Here is a 22,276-nt window from a genome sequence, read left to right on the forward strand (position 1 = left end):
TCCATTTCCAGAACTTTTTTCATTATCTTCAACAGGTGTTCTATACCCATTAATAGTGCCTCCTCTCACAATATTAATGTGGTGAGGTCCCAGTTCTTCACCATGGTGAGGTTTTATAAGGACCACTGGACAGTTCTCTCAGATTTTGACCTAAATTTAAATTACTTTTAATCGAATATACTGATTTAATAGTTTTTTCTATTTTTCTCTTTAAGGAAAAAAGGGTAAAGCATCATATGAAATTTATATTTTATTAGCAAATTCATCTTTTTTCCAATGAATTTGAGGATTTGGAGTTTGAAGGATAATTTTAGAGTTTTGATTAAAGCTTGATTTAAAAGCAGTGTCATAAACTTAAAATGCTTTGGTAAGAATTAGGCTATAGTTAGTAATCCCTGTGTAATACTGCAATATTAATTACATAAGTTTGTTTCACACCATTGTTTCTACATAATGATGCTAAAAAAAAGTCTTCAGTTTTCATTGAAGGATCATATTAGTGTTTGATTTTTTTTCTAACATGCAAATAAATTTGTTAAATTTTAGGGTTTTTTTAATTCAGATTTCAGAATGGGAAAAAAAGTTACTTTTTAAGATTAGAAGATATTTAATATTTTTGTATGCTTAATATTTATGTTATTTCACCAACTTCTTCTATTTCTAGGCCTGAATTTAGAAACTGATGAAACAGATTATCAGTAATATTTTATCTTAAGTCTCCAGTTCATGTAGATGGTTATTGGTAGTGAACACAGAATAACTCCCTACAACAATGTCATCTGAATTCCTCGGGGAAAAGGTGTCTTAACCTTGGTACTTTTGACATTTTGGGCTGGCTAACTATTATGGAAGAGCTCTCTGTGTAGGCTGTTTAGCAGCATCTACCCTGTCAATACCAGTAGCAATCTCTCCTGCTCCAAACTTGTGACAACGGATAATGTCTCTAAACATTGCCAGATATCCCAGGTTGGGGAGTGGCTTGGTCACAAAATTGCCCTTATTTGAGAACACTCTACTGGGAGTATCTGGGAAAACATATTAGCAACTACCATTTTTTGAGGACTTGTTCTATGCCAGGCTCTTTACGTACATTAATGCTTATAAATATCTGTCAGTATTGGTATTAATCCATTTAATAAACAAGAACTGAGCTGATATTCATTAGCCTGTCCATGATTGTATATCCCCTTTTTTGTGTCTCTTGTCAATGCACAGTGCTATCTAACCTAGCTCAGAAAGCAAAGAGTTATCCCAAAGGGTATTACTATACTCTTGCATGTTGTTGCCACCTAGATGGCATTTGTAATTAAGTCTTCTAAAAGTCATTTCACTGTTATATTTTGCCAGCTACTTCAGATGATTGAGAACATGGTAAGAAATGTGAATTCAGTGAGCATAGAGCCATTGCCATACTTCATTTGCTGTGAAATTAATCCCTGGGTCAAAAGTAGTGATGTGTGGAATCCATGATAGTGTAAGTCCCCACACAGTTTTGGTAGCAGCATTGTATGCAAAGAAGGAAAATCCATATCCAGAAAAGATATCTATTTCAGTAAGAACAAAGCACTGGCCTTTGCGTCATGGAAGCACTCATGTATTCACCTTGCTACCAGGTAACTGCCTTATCACTCTAGGGAGTGCCATATTAGATTCTCAGTATTGTTTTCTTGTTGGCATATTAGGCATTCAGCAGTGGCCATAGCCAGTTTGACTTTGGTGAGTGAAAATTCATGTTACTGAATTCATACATATTTCCTTTCTCTGCATGGCCACTTTGTTTATAAACTTGTTGGGGCAATGGTGGGAGTGACTAGTGACTTAAGTATTTTTATATAGAACACAAATGTCTTCCTAGTCTGTATTCATCTGGAGACCTGTATTCCCAGACCTCCTTGTTACAGATTCTTTAATTGTGTTTTGAGTTCCTAACCATCCAGCTAAACATGTTAGAGTGTCCTAAAGCCCACCAACACGTCTGACACCAACTAAAAGTTTATCAGACCCCATGATCACCCTCGGGTTAAATATTTTGCTAGAAGAACTCACAGAATTCACTTAAAGCTGTTATTCTCATGGTAATGGCTGATTACACAGGAAGGATTCAGATTAAAATCAGACAAAGAAAAAACATGTAGAACAGAGTCTCAGAGAGCTCTGAGTATAAAGTTGCCAGTTGTCCTTTCCCAGTTGGGACTTGTATGCAGGGCTTCTTCTAGGAATGATTTGTGATGATATACACAAAATATTGCCACAATCATGGAAGCTCACTCAAGCCTTAGTTTGCAGAATTTTTATTAGACTTTTGTCACATAGACATGAATAATTGACCATGCTGATGACCTTGATTTCTGCTGTGGAGGTGGAGCTGATATTCAGCCTAAAGCCATATAATAAAGCCACTTAAACACATTGTTAGCACTTACTATCTAGTTTGGCCCAAGGATTCTAGGTGAACACAGATCCTTATCAGGCAAGACATTCTGAAGGTTTAGAGAATTTTTCTGAGAAGCAGAGGGCAAAGGCCCTATCTCTCTCTTTAGATGAAATGAATTTTTTTTTTTCTTTTTTGGTACTGGAGATTGAACCTAGGGGCGCTTAATCACTGAGCCACATCCTGAGCACTTTTTATATTTTATTTAGAGACAGGGTCTTTTGAAGATGCTTAGGACCTCACTGAATTGCTGAGGCTGGCTTTGAACTTGTATTTCTCCTGCCTCGATCTCCCCAACCATTGGGATTATAGGTGTGTGCCACCATGCCTGGCTCGTTTTTTTTTTTTTTTTTTTGTGATGCTGGGGATTGAACCCAGGGCTTGTGCATGCGAGGCAAGCACTCTATCAACTGAGCTATATCCCCAGCACCAGTCTTGCTCTTTTTAAATAGTTTTATTAAGATAGAATTAATATATCATTCAATTCACCCATTTGTAAGTGTACAATTCAGTGGTTTATTAATAGTGTACAAGTATCACCACTGCCAATTTTAGAACATTTTATCACCTCAAAAGGAAATATTATACCTTTTAGTTATCACTTCCTAATTCTCTCAACTTTTCCCTTTTTGTCTCTAACCAACCACTAATCTATTTTCTGTCACTGTAGTTTTCCTTTTAATTTTATATGAATGGAATTATATAATCATTTCTTTATGTATGTATGTGTGACTGGCTTTATTTCACTGAGATAATGTTTTTACAGGTCATCCATGTTGTTGTAGGCATCAGTACTTCATTACTTTTTAAGGATGTGTAATATGCCATTATGTAGATATACCACAGTTTGTTTATCCATTTATTAGTTGATAAACATTTGGGTTGTTTTCATCTTTTGAGTCTATGAAGAATACTCTGTAGAGATTTATGTATTGAGTTTTTACATGGGTATATGTTTTTATTTCTCTTCGCTAGAAGTGAAAATTCTGGGTCTTATGGTAACTCAAACCTTTGTTTGAGTTAAAATGTGTTTGTTTGAGGAATTACCATTGTGTTTTCCCTAACAGCTATATCATTTTACATTACTACCAGCAGTGTCTAAGGATTTCAATTTCACCACATCCTTGACAACAGTTGTATGTTTGATTCCAGCCATCCTAAAGTGTGAAGAGGTTAATTCATTGTGGTTTTGATTTGCATTTTCCTAAAAATTAATGATTTTGAGTATCCTTTTTCAAGGGTACACAGATAGGAGACTCAATCTCTCTATGGTTGTTTTAGCTGAAGAACCAAAGCTTTTATTAATTATGTCTTTCTCTGTGTGTGATTTTATAGCTTACACCTAAGGTAATTTGACCATCCATATAATGTAGAGCTTTTAAAAGTTTCAAACAACTTCTTAAATAAAATTTGTGTTTTATGTTTTAAAAGCATTACTCTTTCCATAGTTTATATTGGGGAAGGTATGGCAAAGGTGCCTGGAGATAAGGCAGAGTTTCATGTTTATATAGTGTGTGTGCTTATTTTTTAAATGAAGGTAGTTACTTGGCCTCTCTTGTTTCAGTTTCCTTGTCTCTTAAGTGAAAATGACAGTGTCCCCCCATTGGAGTATAAAATATAATACAATTGCATGGAATTGCACATAGTTAGTATTCAGTAAACTTTAGTTGTGATGATGTTGTTCGTGATAATGATAATGATTAATTGACCCTTGAAGATCAAGTTCAGACTTTACTTATTTTTGTTGTTGGGTCAAACACAGTAAGTGCAATATCCTCAGCTCACAAACTTAGATTTTAATTAAGTTTTCTTTTTTCTTAATATATGAATTTTATCATAGAACGCATAGATAAGATTTTGATATACTATTATACAATAAAATATTAACTGCTGCCTTCTTTGCCCTACTACTTTTATTGATTTTTCAGTTTATGGGAAAAACTGATGGAGATTATTATACTCTGGACGACATGTTTGTCTCCAAAGCAGCTGAGAGACAACATCTTGGCGAAGAGGAAGAGAACCAGAGGAAAAGAGCTATTGCTGAGCATCAGAGTCTTGCTGCACAAATGGAAAAATGTCTTTATTGTTTTGACAGCTCTCAATTTCCTAAGCACCTTATTGTTGCAATAGGTATTAAGGTAAGAAATATGACATTTATTGATCTAATGAGAAGATTTTATAGTATATGTAGATTTGCCTCTTTCTTCATATATCTCTAAGATTCCTAAAGAATGTCTTTGTTTTTTCTGTTTCAATATTTTTTCCATCCACGATTCTTCCATAGAAAGTATAAATATTAAAATGACATGAAGCTCACATCTTGAGTGATTCTATTTTATTGAGAGGAGCTACTGGGAAGTGATTAAACTGCAGACTTTGGAATCACATTTCTTGACCTCAGATTCTGCCTCTATCATTTATCAGCCTTCTGACATTGTGCCAGATGATTCTTAGCATTAAAGTCACCTCAGAGGGGTTCAATCTGAAGTAGCTTCACTTTCTTTTTATACTTTCTCATAAAACTTGTTTCTTCATAGAATAATAGCTCACAATTTGAAGATTTTTTACTACATTTTTTAACTTGGTTATTAGACCTCCACTCTAGTCATCAAACTTCATGAACAGATGTAGCTTTTCCTCGCCATCATATATCAGTCATCTGGTTCTGTTCCTTGTACATAATAGGGCTTTATTTCAATTAACATTTATTCTTACATTAGGTAAATATTTTTTGTATCTGTAATATGCCAAAATCTAATTACTTATGAGAAAAGTGGAGAATCAGGTATACTTTTGAAGATTATGTTATAGTCCTAATTTAAGAGACAGTTAATTTTTATAGAGCAAATATAGTAAGGAAATGGGATAAAATGATGGGGGAGTATATAATTTTTTAAAAAGTAGACTTCTGAGGTATTTTAGTAAGTTGTATAAGATGAGAAAGAGCAAGAGATATGAAGTTACGAAGGAATATGTTTCAGGAAGGGGTATCAGTGAGTGAAAAGTCATGAGGAAATGAGTTTGGCATTCGTAGAACAGAAAGAAGCCTGGAGTGAAGTAAGAAAAAGTGATAGTTTAAGAAGCTGAAAGAATGAATGCTAATTTCAGGAACTGGTAGTTTGGGGAATAGACACAAACATTTATTTATTTGTTTATATACTCTTGTCTATGTATGTGGGCGTGAACCCCACCCGCAGTCTTTAATATTTTTAGATCATTAGGATAGTCAGTTTGGGTTTTAATTTCTTTTATGTAGTAAATATTTATTCCCCTTTAGTGTCATTTATACCTTTAAAAATATAGCAATAATTAAACATTAAGTAACATTTAATATGTTTCTATAATGCCTTAGAAGTTTGGGGATTATTTTACATGACTTCATTTTCTCTAGTATACTGAAAATAGTCTGTCCAGGGAGACAGGTATTATGAGTGTAAACCAGTTGAAAGCCTCCTGTTTTATATATTGTATCTTTGTCTCTTTTGTATTGCTATAAGAGAATTCCTGGGGCTGGAATAAAGGAAAGAGGTTTATTTATCTCACAGTTCTGGAAGCAAGTGGTAGAGTTTGGATCTGGAACATCCCTCAAAGGCTCATGTATTGAAGGGTCCTCAGGGCAGCAACGTTAAGAGGTAGAGCTTTTGGGAAGTGACTGGATTCTGAAGATTTTGATTTTTTAATTGACTAATCCATTGATGGGTTCATAGCTGATGGTATTATTGGAAGGTTGTGGAAACCTTAGAAGGGGGCTCAGTTGGGGAAAGTTGATCACTGGTTAAATCTTGTCCCTGGTTCCTCACCCCCACCTACCCTTCTCTCTGCTTCCTTTTCTGGCAGCTTTTCTCTGTCATGCCCTTTCACCACGACATTTACCTCACCTTAGGCCCAAAGCAGTGAGCTGGTTGATCATGGACTGAAATCTCTGAAACTGTGCCCCCAAATAAATATTTCCTCCTTGAAGTTGTTTTTATAAGTTATTTTGTCACTGTAATAAAAAAACTGACTGCGACATGAGGGAAGTTTAAGATCATGGTGTCAGCACTTATTTGGCTTCTGTTGATAGCTTTATGTTGCTCCGCGCTTGTTGGAAAAGTGTAAAGAGAGCCTGGAGGGTAGAAGAGATCACTTGGCAAGAGAATGATAAGCCAAATTCACTTTATAACATCATAATTTCGTGGGAACTTTATAAGGGTGGAGACCCCATGACTCAATCATCTCTTAAAATTTTTCTTATTCTGTATTAGGACAGAGTGGGCTACTTCAGTAGCTTCTGAGGCTAATACATTCCTGTCACAACAATTACTTTAGTAAAGCTGGTTTCTTTATCTACTGACACATCATATAAAGCTAGTGACTGAGTTTGCACCCTGTTTACCTCCTAAGCATCCTAACATCTCTCAACACATTATATTTCAACCTGAGTTTCTGTGGGGACTTCCCATATCCAAACCATCACAGGCTGTGTTTAAGGAAGGCATTTGTTATTTCACTGCCCAGTGGAAATGGTCAGCCAGTAGATAGATGTTTCTGTTTCTTCAATTCTTTCTACTATACCATCTCATGCATCCCCTTTCCCTTTCTTCTCAGTTTTCTTCTTTTACTAAGAGATAATCCATATTTTCCAAAATACTTCTCTGCTTTCAGTTTACTAAGAGTTGGCCAATTTGTTTGTTTGTTTGTTTGTTTTTCTTTCAGGCTTGGCTTTTCATTCTGAAGTCTTTGAAATTATTTGAATCTCTTCTTTCTCCACCTGTGCTTTATTCTGCTATTTTTTCCCTAAAAACTATAATCTACCTTCAGTGTTACATCTATGAATATTTCAATATAGAAATGTTTTAAATATTGATTACAAAGAATTTCATCAATTTCCTACAGTATCTGACTGCCTGTCTCACCCATTTTAACAATAGATCATTTTCTTCACCTGGACAAACCAGAGGTCTTTCTCTTTAGTAAGTCACATATGATTGTGAGTTTCCCTTAGTAAGTCACATATGATTGTGAGTTTTTAAGGAATTACTTGGAGCCTAAGGTGAAATAGCAAACAGTATTTCAGAGCAATTCAATAGTTTTCACTGAGCTTGAATTTGTAATATTTAAAGTAATAAATCCAAATATGTTAATGAGATTATATTAGTATTACTTAGAATCAGACAGTTAATAACTTTCTGATCATCCCTATCCTTTTATTTTTAATAAAAGTTTTTTGTTTTCCTTTTTGTCTTAACACTGTCCTTTATATTTTAAAATGTATATTATTTATTAGAACAGTTTTATATTTACAAAAAAATTGAGAAGTTTGTGTATATAGTTTCATATACCCCATGGCTGGTTTCCTCTATTTTTAACATTTTATACTAGTACAATACATTTTTAATAGTCAATTAATAATTACTTATATTGTTACTGAATATTTTTTTTCACATTTCTACCTTATATCCTCTTTCTCTTCCATGATCCACCCTAGGTTTTATGTTACATTTAGGAGTCGTGTCTCCTTAGGCTTCTCTTGGCATGGACAGTTCCCTAGACTATCTTGTTTTTGATAACCTTGATAGTTTTGAGGAGTACTGCTTAGGCATTCTTTCCTCTATTGGAATTTGTCTAATTAGACTGGGATTTTACTATTTGAAAGGAATTCCACAAAGCTAAAATGCCTTTCTTATATCAGTGGTACATGCTGTCACATGACATGTCACTGTTGGCATCAACATTGATCACCTTGTCGAGTTAGTGGTTTTCATGTTTCTATATCTGTTGCCCCTTATCCCTCCCATCCATATATACCCCTTGAAAGGAAGTCAGCCCACACAGCCCACACTCAAGCAGTAGTGATATGTCCTCTTTCTACACTAATTAACTTGGAATTTTTCTGCACAGTAGTTTTATCTCCTTTTTCCTCATTTATTATGTATTAACTCATTTATACTTATTTAATGTTTTTTCTTGTAGTCTAATACTGCTTTATTTTATTGTTCAACATGGCTGTTGAGAATTCTTTTAGTATTCCTTTGACATACTCCCATCGATGGGGTTTTTTGTTTTTTAAAAAATCTCTTCTTACTTTTTGGCACTATAAAGTGCTTCAGGTTCATCTTGCATTTCTCCTGGCTGAGTCCTAGAGTTGGCCACTTCTTCAGTGAGTCCATATTCCTTGTATTGGAGAATGGATCAAGATCAGTACACTTAGGTGTGCTCATTGCTACTGGCATGGTGTTCTTTTAGGCCCTCTGGGAGGAGGAGTAAAAAGATACATATGTGTATAAGCTACTAGATACATTTATCTATTACTGTTGCTCTTTGTAACCATCTGTATGTATATCAAGCTAAACATGAATTCATATTGATATCTTCAACTCTTAATCTATTACCACAGGAATTATTCTAGTTTCCTCTCTATGCTGATCTGTAAATTCTCACCCCAACAGTGAATATCCAGCTACCCATCATCCATTTACTTAATCATTCCATTCCAGTTCAATTCTATCAGAATTGCTAAGTTGTACTCCTGTGGGAAGCAACTTTTTATACTAGAGTGCAGTGGTTGTATCTAATTATATCCAAAAGGCCTTTAGTCTGCAGACTCCACTTATTTCTAGATTGACTTAGGTCCACACCTTTTGCTTTGTATTCTTTTCTTTGAGGTTATTTTGCATCTTATAAAGCAATTAGATTCTCTTGTTATAGCCTACATTCCTTACTGGAATTACTTAAATTTTCTTTTTAATCTCATATATGACGATTCATTCTTTGTGCTTTAAAATTCAATGGGTTTTAACAAATACATAATGTCACATATCCATTAATATAAAAATGATATTTTTACTGACCTGAAAATTACTGGTGCTGCACTTGTTCAGACATCCCTGTTTCCCCCTGAACTCTTGACATCTACTAATCTTTTTGATGTCTCTACTGCCCTTTTTAAAATGCCATATGATTTAAATCATAATTGATGTAGTCTTTTCAGACTGATTTATTTCACTTTATAATATGCATTTAAGGTGCTATCACATATTTTCATGGCTAGATAGGTATTTCTTTTTATTGCTGAACAGTTCTCCATTCTGTGGTGTACTAGTATGTTATTTCACCTATAGCATCCTATTTGCTTCCGATTTTTGGCAATTATGCATAGAGTTGTTACTAACATTTGCATATAGGTTTTTATATATACAGAAGTCTTCAAATCAATTGGGTAAATACTAGCTGGATTTTATGAAGCTTTCTTAAGCTTTGTAAGAAACTATATTCCAAAGTGTCTACCAATTTTGCATTCCAAATAGCAGTGAACAAGAGTTTCTATTATGCCACATATTTGCCAGCATATGGTATTGTCAGTTTTCTTGGATTTTAGTAATTCTTTTTTCTATTTTTTTCCACCTTTATTGAGTTATAATTGATGTAAGTAAACCACACATATTGACAGTGTACAGTTTTTTTGATGTGTATATGTACCTTTGAAACCACCACCACAATTAAAATAATGAATATATCCACCATCCACCAAAGTTTCACCAATTTTATAGTAATATTTCATTGTTTTTGTTTTGTTTTGTTTTGTTTTTGTGGTACTGAGGATTGAACCCAGGGCCTCATGCATGGTAGGCAAATGCTCTACCGCTGAACTACATCCCTAGCACTTTTTTAATTTTTATTTTTAGACAGGATCTTACTAATTTGCCCAGGCTGGCTTTGAATTTGTAATCCTCTGCCTGAGACTCCCGGTAGTTGGGATTATATGTGTGTGCCACTGCTCAGCTTTTCTGTTGTTTTATTTGCAGTTTTCTGATAGCAAGAATGTTGACCATCTTTTCATATGCTTATTTGCCATCTCTTTATCTTCTTTGGGCAGGTGACTGTTAAAAGTTTTGCCTTTTTTTTTTTTTTTTTTCTCCCTTTGAGATAGAGTCTCACTAAGTTGCCGAGGCTGACTTTGATCTCCTGGGTTCAAGTTGTGTTTCTGCCTCAGCCTCTTCAGTAACTGGGACTATAGGCATGTGTCACTGTGCCTGGCAGCTTTGCCCATTTTTAATTGTTTTCTTGTTGAACTTTAAAGAGACCTTTTTGTTGGTGGTGGTAGTGGTGGCTGTTTTGTGTGTTTTTGTTTCACGTATTTTGGACCCAAGTCATTTATAAGATATCTGTTTTGCAAGTATTTTCTCTCACTCAGTGACTTGTGTTTTCATTGTTTTAAACATTGTTTTGCAGAGCAGAAGTATTTAATAGAGTTCAAGTTACCAGTTTTTTCTTTAATGGATTGTGCTTTTGGTATTATATCTACAAACTGATCAAACTCAAGGCTACCTAGTTTCTCCTCTAATTCTAGAAGTTTTGTGGTTTTTGCATTTTGTGGAAGGTATAAGATCTGGCTGGAGGTTCATTTTTTCTTTTCATATGCCTATCCATTTATTCTAGTACCAATTGTTGAAAAAGAGTTCTTTTTGCATTGACTGTTCTGTGCTTCTTTGCCAAAGGTCAGTTCTCTATTTGTTTGGGTCTATTTTGGTGTTTTTTTTTTTTTTTCATTGATCTGTTTACCCATTCTTACACCAATACCACATTGTTATATATCATTACTGTAGCTTTATATTAAGTCTTGGAATTAGGTAGTGGGAGTTCCCCAACTTTGTTCTTTAATATTGCTTTGACTTGTCTGGGCATTTTGCATTTCCATATGAAAATTTAGAACTATTTTTTTAATATCTGCAAAAAACTTTTTGGGATTTTGATTGAAATTACATTGAATCTATAGATCAATTGGGGAAGAATTGATAATAATATTGCATCTTCTAATCCATGAACATAATGTTGTTGCATTTATTTAGATCTTTTGTTCTTTCTTTTGTCAGAATTTCAGTTTTCTCCCCTAGGTCTTATACATATTTTGTTAGATTTATACCTAAGTATTACATTTTGGGGATGCTATTATAAATGTTATTGTATTTTCAGTTTCAAATTTCCTATGTGTGTTACATCGGAAAGCAATTGACTTTAGCATATTAATCTCATACCCTGTGATTTTACTATTATCACTCAGTAGTTCTAGAAATTCCTTTGATTTTTTATGATTTCCTACATAGACTATCATGTCATATGTGAATTTTGTACTTTTTGTGATATGGTTTTTAGTATTTTCAACAAACTACGGGATTTTTTTTTCCTGTAAAGAGTCAAATAAATATTATATTACTAAGTAATATTTGTGCTCATTTTTTAATACTCTTCTATGATCCCACTCACCTACTTTTATTTTGATTTAGAAAAAGAAACAAAACTTTAATAATTCATTTAACCATCAAACATGTTTATTGAGCATGTATTGTATGTTAGGCCCTTGGTTAGGTCCTAGATATGTAAAGATGACTAAATTCCCTCTAGTCGCTATAGTTTTATGGGGGAGCAGATATCACATAAGCAGATCAGTTTTAATGCATGTGTACAGGAGTGTTATGGGAATAAAAATGAATATTTAAGTCACTGTAAAGTATCGAGAAAGGCTTCCTGGAAGATACAGGTCTTGTGATAGTTTGATGGTAGAATAGAAGACTGGATAGCATGAGCAAAGGCTCTAAAATATAACAAAAAATAAGAGAAAATAAGATCAAGCCCTTTTGCAGAATATTATTTATGCTTCTCATGAAACCTTTTGTTTACTGTATCATACTAATTGACTTTTTGTATATGTACTAATTGACCTTTTTTCAGAAAAGACAATTTGTATATAATGGAAAATTGCACCAGATATTAGGTGATTCATGTTTGTAAATAAACAGCTTAACCAGAGCAACAAAGTCATCCTAAGGTAATTTCCTTTCTCTCTTAGCTGGGTTAATTATGTTTTCTCAGCTAATGAGAGAAGGAAAGACTGATTAACAGGCATCATACTCATACTATTCTACCTGGTCATGCCATGTATCTTATATTCTTTCAAAGATTGTGTTGTTTCAAGGGCTTTGAAATTATATAGCTCCCTTAAATCAGGGATAAAGTCATTCATTCTTGCCCTGTCTTGGGGAATCTTAGTTATTGTGTGATGTGTAGCAATGAAAATTGAAATTTGTATTCTAAATATCCAGTTTATTAAATGCTGTTTTCACCAGGTGAAGTGTTGTACGTCTGTAATTCTAGCTACTCAGGAGATTGAGGCAGGAGGATCACACATTTGAGGCCAGCCTGGGAAACTCAGTGAAACTATGTGAAAATAAAATAATAAAAAGAACTGGAGGGTATAGTTCAGTTTTAAGTTTAAAAATCTTAAATTTTTTTTTAAAAAATCTTTTAAAATATTAAAATAAATATATGTCTTGTAAACAAGTATAATTTGTATAAATATTCATTTTCCCTACCAGGAGGCTCATCTATAACAACTAAGAATAAATAACAATATTTCACTTTTGGAATTTCCCTCCACAGGTTTATTTATGTTTACCCAACTTCCAGTCTCTTACTGAGGGTCACTGCTTGATAGTCCCTTTGCAGCATCATCGAGCAGCTACCTTATTGGATGAGGATATCTGGGAAGAAATTCAGGTCAGCATGATAATGCTCATTAGTCATCATATAGCTCATGAGCAGATTTTGCAAACTTTCATGATAAGTTCTAACAGGTTTTATACCTTTGCTCAATGATTTAGTTTCTTAATTTTCAAACTTGTATTTTCATTGTTATATATATCTGTGGTTATAGTGTTCCCAGTGTACCCTACCTTTTAATATTGCTTCCTATGTACTCAGTGTTTTGAAAACTTATTTATGTGACAAAGTAACAATTATCTTTACCTAAATCAATCCTAAATTTCAAATAAGTACTTGGAGTAGCATGAGATAATCATTCTTACCATAGTAAGCTAGTAAATTTCAGCCAAAAGGAAAGAAATTTTCAGATAACATAAAGAAATTTGGGAGTCAGTCAGCAGTTGCTATATTTTCCTATAATGAATCCATTTTCTTGCTGTGGTGATTTTGTTACTAGCTTTATTTTTTGTCCCTTTCCTTTCATAACATGGCCCAGCTTTTGGATTCAGGGATCTGTTTTAGTGACTGATTTTTCAAGAGATTGAAAGGCCCAACGTAGGTAAAATTGTTGCTAATTATTTCAAGACCTCATAATGATGGGATACAGGTGTGGGTGGGGTGGGGGGAGAACATGCATATTTTTTTAAATGCCCGACAACTAAATAGAGATTACAGCAAGCACTAGTTAGAAATGCTAGTTGGAAAGGACTATTGTACATACTAGATTTTTCAGAATGCTGTTAAAGATGCCAAATGAGATATTTTGGCTGTATTTTATGAAATTTAGCCTCTTACTCCCTGTGCTTTTTAAATTGATACTGTGAAAGTGAAAAAAAGGGGAAATTGTTTTGTTGCATAGAAGGCCAAGTAAGAGTAAGAATGTGGACAAGATTTTTGATGTGGAAAGTTTTTGTTTTCATCCCTAGTGGTGGGTGCCTGTAACAGTAGGGAATTTAAGGGAAAACAACAACAAAAACAACGAGAACTTGGTTTTTAATTATTATAGGACTTTTCTGGAGTGTATTTTAAAATTGATTTGACTCAGAATGAAATACAGTGCCAAAAATATTTAAGTAGTTATGAGAATCTAGTGTGTATGCTTTATAAATTTTTGTAAGAAATTAAACTATTTGATGAAAAACATTGAGGTGAATATAGAAGAAATTTATTTAGTTCAACAAATATCAGATATTGAGTACATGAACATGGTATTTTAGTTACTATGAGAAATACAGATGTAAAATCACTCATTATTTCTGTACAAAGGTATAATATATTCTGGTACAGGTTACAGTATAGTTAAGCAGAGTTTTGTAAGCTTGGTGTATTATGGAAAATTGAGTGAGGGAGGAAAAGACAAATTGTTTTATGCAAATAATAGTAGTAAAGCTCTTTCTGTGTAGTAAAGGAAAAAAATTACTAGCAGTTCAATTATTGAAGGATAGTGAAATAATGAAATATGTGAATCTTAGCATATTTGAAGAAGTGCAGTTTGCTTGGTTTTTGTTTTCACTTTCATATAGGCACAATTCAAATTAGTTGAGTATTAGAATATATTTCTTATAATTATTCCTCTTTCGTTGAATGCATTTTAAAAGTGACTTGACTTAGCACAAAATATTGTTTGCAAAGCAGGAGCTATTTAAATGTAACTTTCATATTTAGAAGAACATTCAAAGGTAAGTTTTAGCAAGAGCATACTTAATAATCACAAATTTCAAATAAGTAAGATTCACATTGTTAGTTTTGTTAAATACATAGTGGTACTTCATTCCATTTAAGTTTATTCTTCTCACTTTGTCAAGTATGCTTGAACATGTGCTATAATCAGACTCTATGGGCCATTTGTTAAATATCCCAAATTGGTGATATGAGAAAGGAGAGTAGTTCATGGTGGCCCTCACTGAGTGATGTGGTGGGGCCATTTCACTTGGAAACTGCCAGTGTTGGCCTTTTGTTCTTTCTTTTGGGCTATTCAGATCCTCCAGAAAAGACTTTGAATCTCCAGCCTGTACTGTCTAAGCTTGCTTACCAGTATTATGGGAGATGAGTGTGTTAGAAAGCAGAGGATGACAAAATGTTGAGTATTTAAGAACATTAAGTAACTTTTCCTGTTTTCAGATTGTATGCTCTGAATTGTGTCTGCTTTTCCCAGATCGGCTATCTTGAGTTACTTTTTCCAGAGAATAATCTAGTATTCTGCTGGTAGAGAGAGGATCTGGCATGCAAATTGCTTTTTAAAAAACTTTTCATCTAAGTCATCTGTTTTTAGACACACCTTGACCTCTGCATCCCTGAGGCTTTTGAGGGTTCTGTAGGGCATCCTGGGTATCTTCCCTGCCATCCCTGCAGTTTCCTCTTCTCCCCTGAAAGGTATGAACCAGCTTTCTAGCATTTAAGTCAGATATCATGGGATGATTTGATTTTCATTGCATCTTCTCTCATTCTTTTTGTTCAAGTAGATTTATGCCTTTTAAAAATTTCTTTTAATGCCATTTTCAAAGGGTTACTCCATGGAGAGAGTAGAGATGAATGTGTGTCTTCTGTTCTCTCTTATAACATTGTCTTTGGATAACTTCTTATTTAGATACAATGTATTTTAAAAACCTGAAAATATTACAGCATTAATGCTGCATAATTAACTTCATGTGGCTCGAGTATTTTTAAGAAAAGTACTTTAAACTTCAAAATTATTTAGTCATATTTAATTGATTTTATAATGTGATAATATAAATTATGACTGCAACAACCTGCAGTATAGTTTATTTAAATAGATTATAAGAAATTTCAATACAGGTGTATTGATTAAATGAGAATGGGAAATTACATGAATAATAATAGTTTTAAATGTGGAAAATAAGGAGGACTTCCTGTTTTCCCAGTATATTCTACAAGGAATGTAGGAATTTTACATCGTCCCCATATTTTGGAATCTCTATATTTTTCTGAAGTATAAAATAGTTTTGGGTATAATGTGTCAAATACACTCTACTATCATGTATTTCTAAAACAAATAAATAACATAGTTTTGATATATCTTATAATAACAATGTTGTTATATAACTAAAAATGATTATTATTGAACTACATATAGTATATTTTTATGTTGAACTTGGAGAACATCTTGCTTTTAATGGAATTGATCACCTCAAATTATTTCATTAAACACACAGTTTTAATTTAAGTTTTTACCATATGTAGGTGAGAAGAAATACTTAAATATACACGTGTCTTTGTTTTCTTCCTTCCTTTAGATGTTTAGGAAATCGTTGGTAAAGATGTTTGAATGTAAAGAATTGGACTGCATATTTTTAGAAACAAATATGAGCATGAAGAAACAGTATCACATGGTTTATGAATGTATTCCTCTCCCCAAGGAAGTGGGTGATATGGCTCCCATTTATTTTAAGGTATTTGTTGGCAATTTTTGTTTACATACCCATTTTTGCTACAGTACTACCTTATGGATATAGTTGTCTTTAGTCATTTTTTTTCTCATACATGTCTATAAATTATGACTGCAACAACCTGCAGTGTAGTTTATTTAAATAGATTATAAGAAATTTCAATCCAGGTGTATTTATTAAATAAGAATCGGAAATTACATGAATAATAAGTTTAAAATGTGGAAAATAAGAAGGACTTCCTGTTTTCTAGTAAAATGAAGTATATTCTACAAGGAATGTGGGAATTTCACATAGAATAAACCAGATAATCCTACAGACCCATGCTTGTTCTGTTAATTTAGTTGAGAAAGAGATTATTTTACTTCCAGTACAATATGTGTATCAGATTTTGTATAGTATTAGCTTTTCATTGGGACAAATACTGAGAAAATAACTTATTGGAGAAAAGATTTATTTTGACTCATGATTTCAGAGGTTTCATTTTATGGTTACTCCATTGCTGAGGTCTGAGATGAGGGAGAACATCATGAGCAGAGCAAAGCTGCTCAGCTCATGATAGCTAGAAAGGAGAAAGAGAGAGAGATAGACAGACATAGAGAAAGAGAGAGAGGGAGACAGAAGAAGGGGCCAGGAATAAGATGTACCCTTTCAGGACATGCCCACAGTGACCTACTTCCTCCATCTGGTTTCTACTCCCTCCCAATAATGCCATCAGATTATGAATTCATCAATGGATTTATTATTTATGAGGCCAGAGACCTCATGATTTAGTCACCTTTGCAAAGGCCCTACCTCTGAACACCACTGCACTTGGGACAAGGCCTTCAACACATGAACTTTTGGGAGAGACATTTCAGACCCAAACCATAACATCTAATATATAAAGAGGCCAAGCGTAAAATATTCTGCTGAACAAATTTCTATTGAAAGAAATTTGGATTTTTTTTCTTTTTCAAAGAATGTTTGCCTAGAACTATGAAGATGCTACTATCCAGTAGTAATTCATAATTTCTATTTTTGTTTCTCATTTCTCTAGTGAAATCCATGTTTTTACTAAGAAGCATTTTAAGTCAAAATTTGTAGTCATAACTCTAGAAAACTTACCATTGAAAAATGAAATAGATAACATACAAGTAGTACAAATTACAATTGCTGAGACAAGTTATTGATGTAAATATTAGTATTTAATGTCTCATGCTACTTATAAAAGAAATTCTCATCTTTAATGTCACTGCAGCATTCATGAAACTTTTACTAAATGGTATGTTTGATGCTGACCTGATATGTTTTTAGACTAATGGAGATGCATAAATGACAAACCATATGTGAAATACTAACATGTGTGAAGAAAAAGGAAGGTAATGGCCTGTGCATTAGAGTAATGTGATTGCACCTGAAATGAATTGAAATTTATTAATATGAGCTGTAAATTACAATTAAAAAGATTATGAGATCTTTTAGTGAGCTGGTAAAATTGATTTTCTTTTCAGAAATCTTTAAAGACACTTGGATCATTTGATTTAAAGACTTAGGTTATTAAAGTATAGAATAAGCCAGATAATCCTATAGACCCATGCTTTTTCTGTTAATTTAGTTGAGAAAGAGATTATTTTACTTCCAGTATAATATTAAACTTCCAGTTTTAAATTACTCTAATTAAAGACTTAACACATTGGGAAAAATGTCCTATCATATATACTATACTCTGTAATTAAGTCACCATATTGTTTTATTTCAAATGATCTCTTTGCTTTTGCTATTGTATTGTTCATTTAACAAATAGCTGTTTCTTAGAAAGCCATAATGGAATCTGATGAAGAGTGGTCCATGAACAAGAAGTTGATTGATCTGTCTTCAAAAGATATCAGAAAGTCTGTAAGTATTATTTTTTTTTTTCTAATACAAAAAATTAGTTTTTAGGAACTTCATTTATTTCCACATCTTATTTGATGAATAGACCATTTGGCTGAGTGATAAAGGTAAAATAACCAGTTCCACAGTTTATTTGTGACATTATTTACATCCTACTTGGCCTACAAAATGTTTATTTGTTTATGGAGAGGTTATTTGTTCAAATGAATGTTTCTTCCTGACCATTAGCCCCCTGTTGTTGTATTCCCCATAATTGGTTAGTGGAACTGATCAGAATCTGCCATGAGGCCATCAGCCCTGTGGAATTGAAGTGAGAAGGACATTATTGTTACTGAAATTATTATTATTATTTTTAAATCTATTTTGCTTTTATTAACAATCATTGAAGTAATACTTTCCAAAGTAATACATTTTTTCCCAAGTATTTTATCTAATAATTTCTAAAGTATTTCCTAATTAGACCCCATAATATGCCCACAAAGCAGGAACTACATTTTTACGAACTTGCTTAAAATTTTATATGAAATAATAGTCATTGTCTTTTTATAGTAAAAACATTTTTTAAAAAAGCAACTGTCAACAAGATTCACTGGCTTAGTTATATCCACTAACTGAAAGAAAAAAAAATCTTCAAATATATCACCAATCAGAATCTGTTACTGTACAGATTTTAAGAGGTTTTGAGTCAGTTACAGTGCAGAAATAAGGCCAAAACGTTTCTTTAAAATCATCACCAAAAGTATAGAGAAGAGCTCCATCGTCCATATTATAAAAGGAAACCTCACCCATTTTGGAGTCTAAAAAGAAACACCAATCTTACTAGGTATTACTTTGGGGAGAATACTAATTTTCTTAGAACCGAATGCAACATAATTAGTCTAACTACATTGCCCAATTCCCCATAATCCATCCTGTACTACAATTGTTTGACTTTGAGTCTTCCTTCTTCTAGAAGAGTTAAAATAGTCCTAACAGAGACAAAATGATCCACAAAACCTAAAATAATTTATTACATGGCCCTTAAAAAAAAAAGAAGAAGAATGTGTGGAACTGCTGGTCTAGTAGATGTGACTGGAATATTTCCCCCCCCCCCCATTTTTTCTTTTGAAAATCAGACTCCTGAAACATAGGAGTCTGATAGGATTTCTTATTATACTTATTATATTCCTGGTCAAAAGCTTCAAATTTCATTGCAATATTAAAGATACTTAGTTTTAACTCAGAGGTAAAATATTTCTACAGTATTTTTCTCTTCCATTGTTGTTGAATTGAGCCAGATAATATATTTAAGAAACAAAACAAAACACAAACCAAAATAAATCTAAGTATTCTATATACTTTTATCCCTTATTAGTCTATATAAAAAAGTGTAATGTGTATGTATTTTTGTACTATTTTCATTTCTTAAATCATAATTACCCATACCATTAAATATGCTTTTAGAAAACTATTTTAATGGGAACTGAAAATATTTTAAAGCAGAATTTTTTCATAGTTCTTTTGATTATTTTTATTGGTGCATTATAATTATACAGAACAGGGGGATTCATTATGCCACATTTGTCCATGCATGTAGTATCATTTGATCAATCTCATTCCCTAGGCCTGCCTTTTCCTATCCTCCTCCCTTTATCCATTTACTCTATTCTGCTAATCTCCATTCTGATGCTATTATTATTATCATTATTTTAATTAGTACATTATAAATGTGTATATATGTACAGGATACATTATGACATACAGGGACATAGCATAATTTGGTAGATTTTATTCCCCAGTACTTCTTGATGCTCTCTCTCCTCCCTCCCTCTCAACCCCCTTCTATATTCTGTTGGTCTCAATTCTGTTTTTATGAGAGCCCCTTTTTTTACCCCTCTCTCCCCCGCAGCTTTTGCATGTGAGAGAAAATATTCAATACCTGACTTTCTGAGTCTGGATTATTTCACTTAGAATGATTTTTCTCCAGTTCTATCCGTTTACCAGCAAATGACATAATTTCATTCTTCTTTATGGCTGAGTAGAACTCAATTGTGTATATATATCATGTTTCTTTATCCATTCGTCAGTTCATAGGCAACTCAGGGGGTTCCATAAGTTGGCTGTTGTGAATTGCACTGCTATAAACATTGGTATGCACATGTCATCACAGTATATTGATTTTTGTTTTTTTGGATGAATACCAAGATGTAGATTAGCTGGGTCATATGATGGGACCCATTGTAGTCTTTTGAGGTATCTCCATACTTCAAAGCAGAAATTTTAAAAGAAATGTATTATTCCCCACTTGATGCACTATATATACAGTTCTATTACTGGTAAACCATCTAGTATTTATTGTTTATTTTTTTAAAGCAAAGATAAATACCAGAATCAAGTAGCCAAGAGGTCTCATTAATTTAACCAATATAGAAAATAAGAAACAGACACAGATCCTTGTAAGAATGGGAGTTGAGCCTGGTGTAGTGGGTCACAGCTATAATTCCTGCTACTTGGGAGCTGAGGCAGGACAGTCATAAGTTTGAGGCCAGCCTAAACAACTTCTTGTCTCAAAATAAAACACCAAAAGGGCTAGAGATGTAGCTCGGTGGTAAAATACCCCTGGACTTGGAGAAAACCGCCCTAAGTGAAATAACCCCTGGGTTCATTCCCCAGTGATACAAAGAAAAGAAACATCATTAAAGCATTTCAAAGATAGTAACCATTGCTTTTACTAAGGAATCACATAGTTCTATATGAGACTCTTAGGGAGTAGTAGGTAGGCAAGGAGCCAGATGACCTTGTGAGGTACTTCTTAGCTATAGGCATCTATGGTTATTAGATGAAATTGTGAAGAGAACTTTATGTAAGAATAATTCCAAAGGAGGTCACATTTTTAGGTTAACAGGCTTTCCAGTATCTTTTAAAATAGTGTTTCTGAACATGAAGTGAAAAATCTTGAGTTATTTTAACATTTTTTTTTTTGCAACTGAAAAAGCTTCATTATTCTTCTTTTAAAAGCTTTATGTCCTTAGTAATTTTGTAGTTTTTTGATTATTTCATTGGAGGTAGAGTGATTTTGTTTTTCACTGAGTAAATTTTTGTTGTATAATAGATACTGGCATGTTTCTTATTCTGAGTTTTGTTTGAACATTATGTTTTTCTTTGCTATGTGAATATATGATTTCCATTTTCTGCCAATTTTGTTTACTTTCTCTGGGTCTTTGATTTCTTGTAGTATAGTGTGAATCCTGTGACATGTGGCAGGTGATGGAAATAGATCTGAATGTTGAATGCAGAGGAGTTACATGTTAATGAATAAATTGTTGAAAAATGGCCATTTTTCACGGCTATTGAGATTTCATGAGAAAGTGTTTTAAGGTTAATTTTGTGGAAACTATAGCAATTTAAAAAATCTAACATTTAATGACACAGTTTTTAAATTAAGGAAGATACTTTTCAAGGAACATTTGGGTTTACCAGAGACCTTATAACTCAAACAAAGACTCAGAAATTAGAGCTAGAGGAAAGGGGAGAAATTCATATACTACTGTTTTATTCTACCACAAATAAAATTTTGGCCTATAATTCTGACTGTACCTTTAAAGAGTAGTACCAGAGTTCCAAAACACTCTTTTCTGTGGTGTCCAAGGCAATAAAAAGTGCTAGAATATGCACAAATTTTTGATATTAGAGATATTGCGTGTGCTGACTAACAACCCTGCTAGTAAGACTGCAGACTCTACTGTTTGTATCCTGGGAGAAGTAATAAAAAAATAAAATATGCTTGTGACATAACTCTCTTTGGTACAAAAGTAGTTGCATATTCATTGTGTCATCTTAGCAAATATGGCATAGGTTGTTGAGCCATACACACGCACACACACACACACACACACACGCACACGTTTCCTACTGCTGCTAGAACTAATTACCATAAATCTAGTGGCTTCAAATACATTTATTATCTTATATTTCTGGAGATCACAAGTATGAAATAGATTTCACTGGGCCAAAATCAAGGTGTCGGCATGCCTGCATTTGTTCTGGAGGCTCCAGGAAGGATTCC

General features: G+C 33.2%; 1 protein-coding gene and 1 non-coding gene across 3 annotated transcripts in view; one reads left to right on the plus strand and one right to left on the minus strand.

The window, feature by feature from the left end:
* Cwf19l2 (CWF19 like cell cycle control factor 2) overlaps positions 1–22,276 on the plus strand; it is a 98,591-nt gene that overhangs the window by 69,941 nt on the left and 6,374 nt on the right. Inside the window, exons 13-16 of one of the 2 annotated variants that reach the window (XR_007344534.1) lie at positions 4,360–4,572; positions 12,851–12,967; positions 16,207–16,362; positions 18,143–18,234. Coding sequence is in view for 1 of the 2 variants with exons in the window: in XM_015489925.2 (XP_015345411.1) it covers positions 4,360–4,572; positions 12,851–12,967; positions 16,207–16,362; positions 18,154–18,234 (567 nt within the window). In the remaining variant the exon portion in view is untranslated. The remainder of the gene's footprint in view (positions 1–4,359; positions 4,573–12,850; positions 12,968–16,206; positions 16,363–18,142; positions 18,235–22,276) is intronic. The other variant, XM_015489925.2, reaches the window with a different exon arrangement.
* Positions 6,668–6,800, minus strand: LOC125613992. Its single transcript, XR_007344636.1, has one exon. It is a non-coding gene; the product is annotated as a small nucleolar RNA SNORA66 (small nucleolar RNA).

The sequence above is a fragment of the Marmota marmota genome, unplaced genomic scaffold (assembly GCF_001458135.2).
Source record: "Marmota marmota marmota unplaced genomic scaffold, marMar, whole genome shotgun sequence".
Taxonomy (NCBI): domain Eukaryota; kingdom Metazoa; phylum Chordata; class Mammalia; order Rodentia; family Sciuridae; genus Marmota; species Marmota marmota.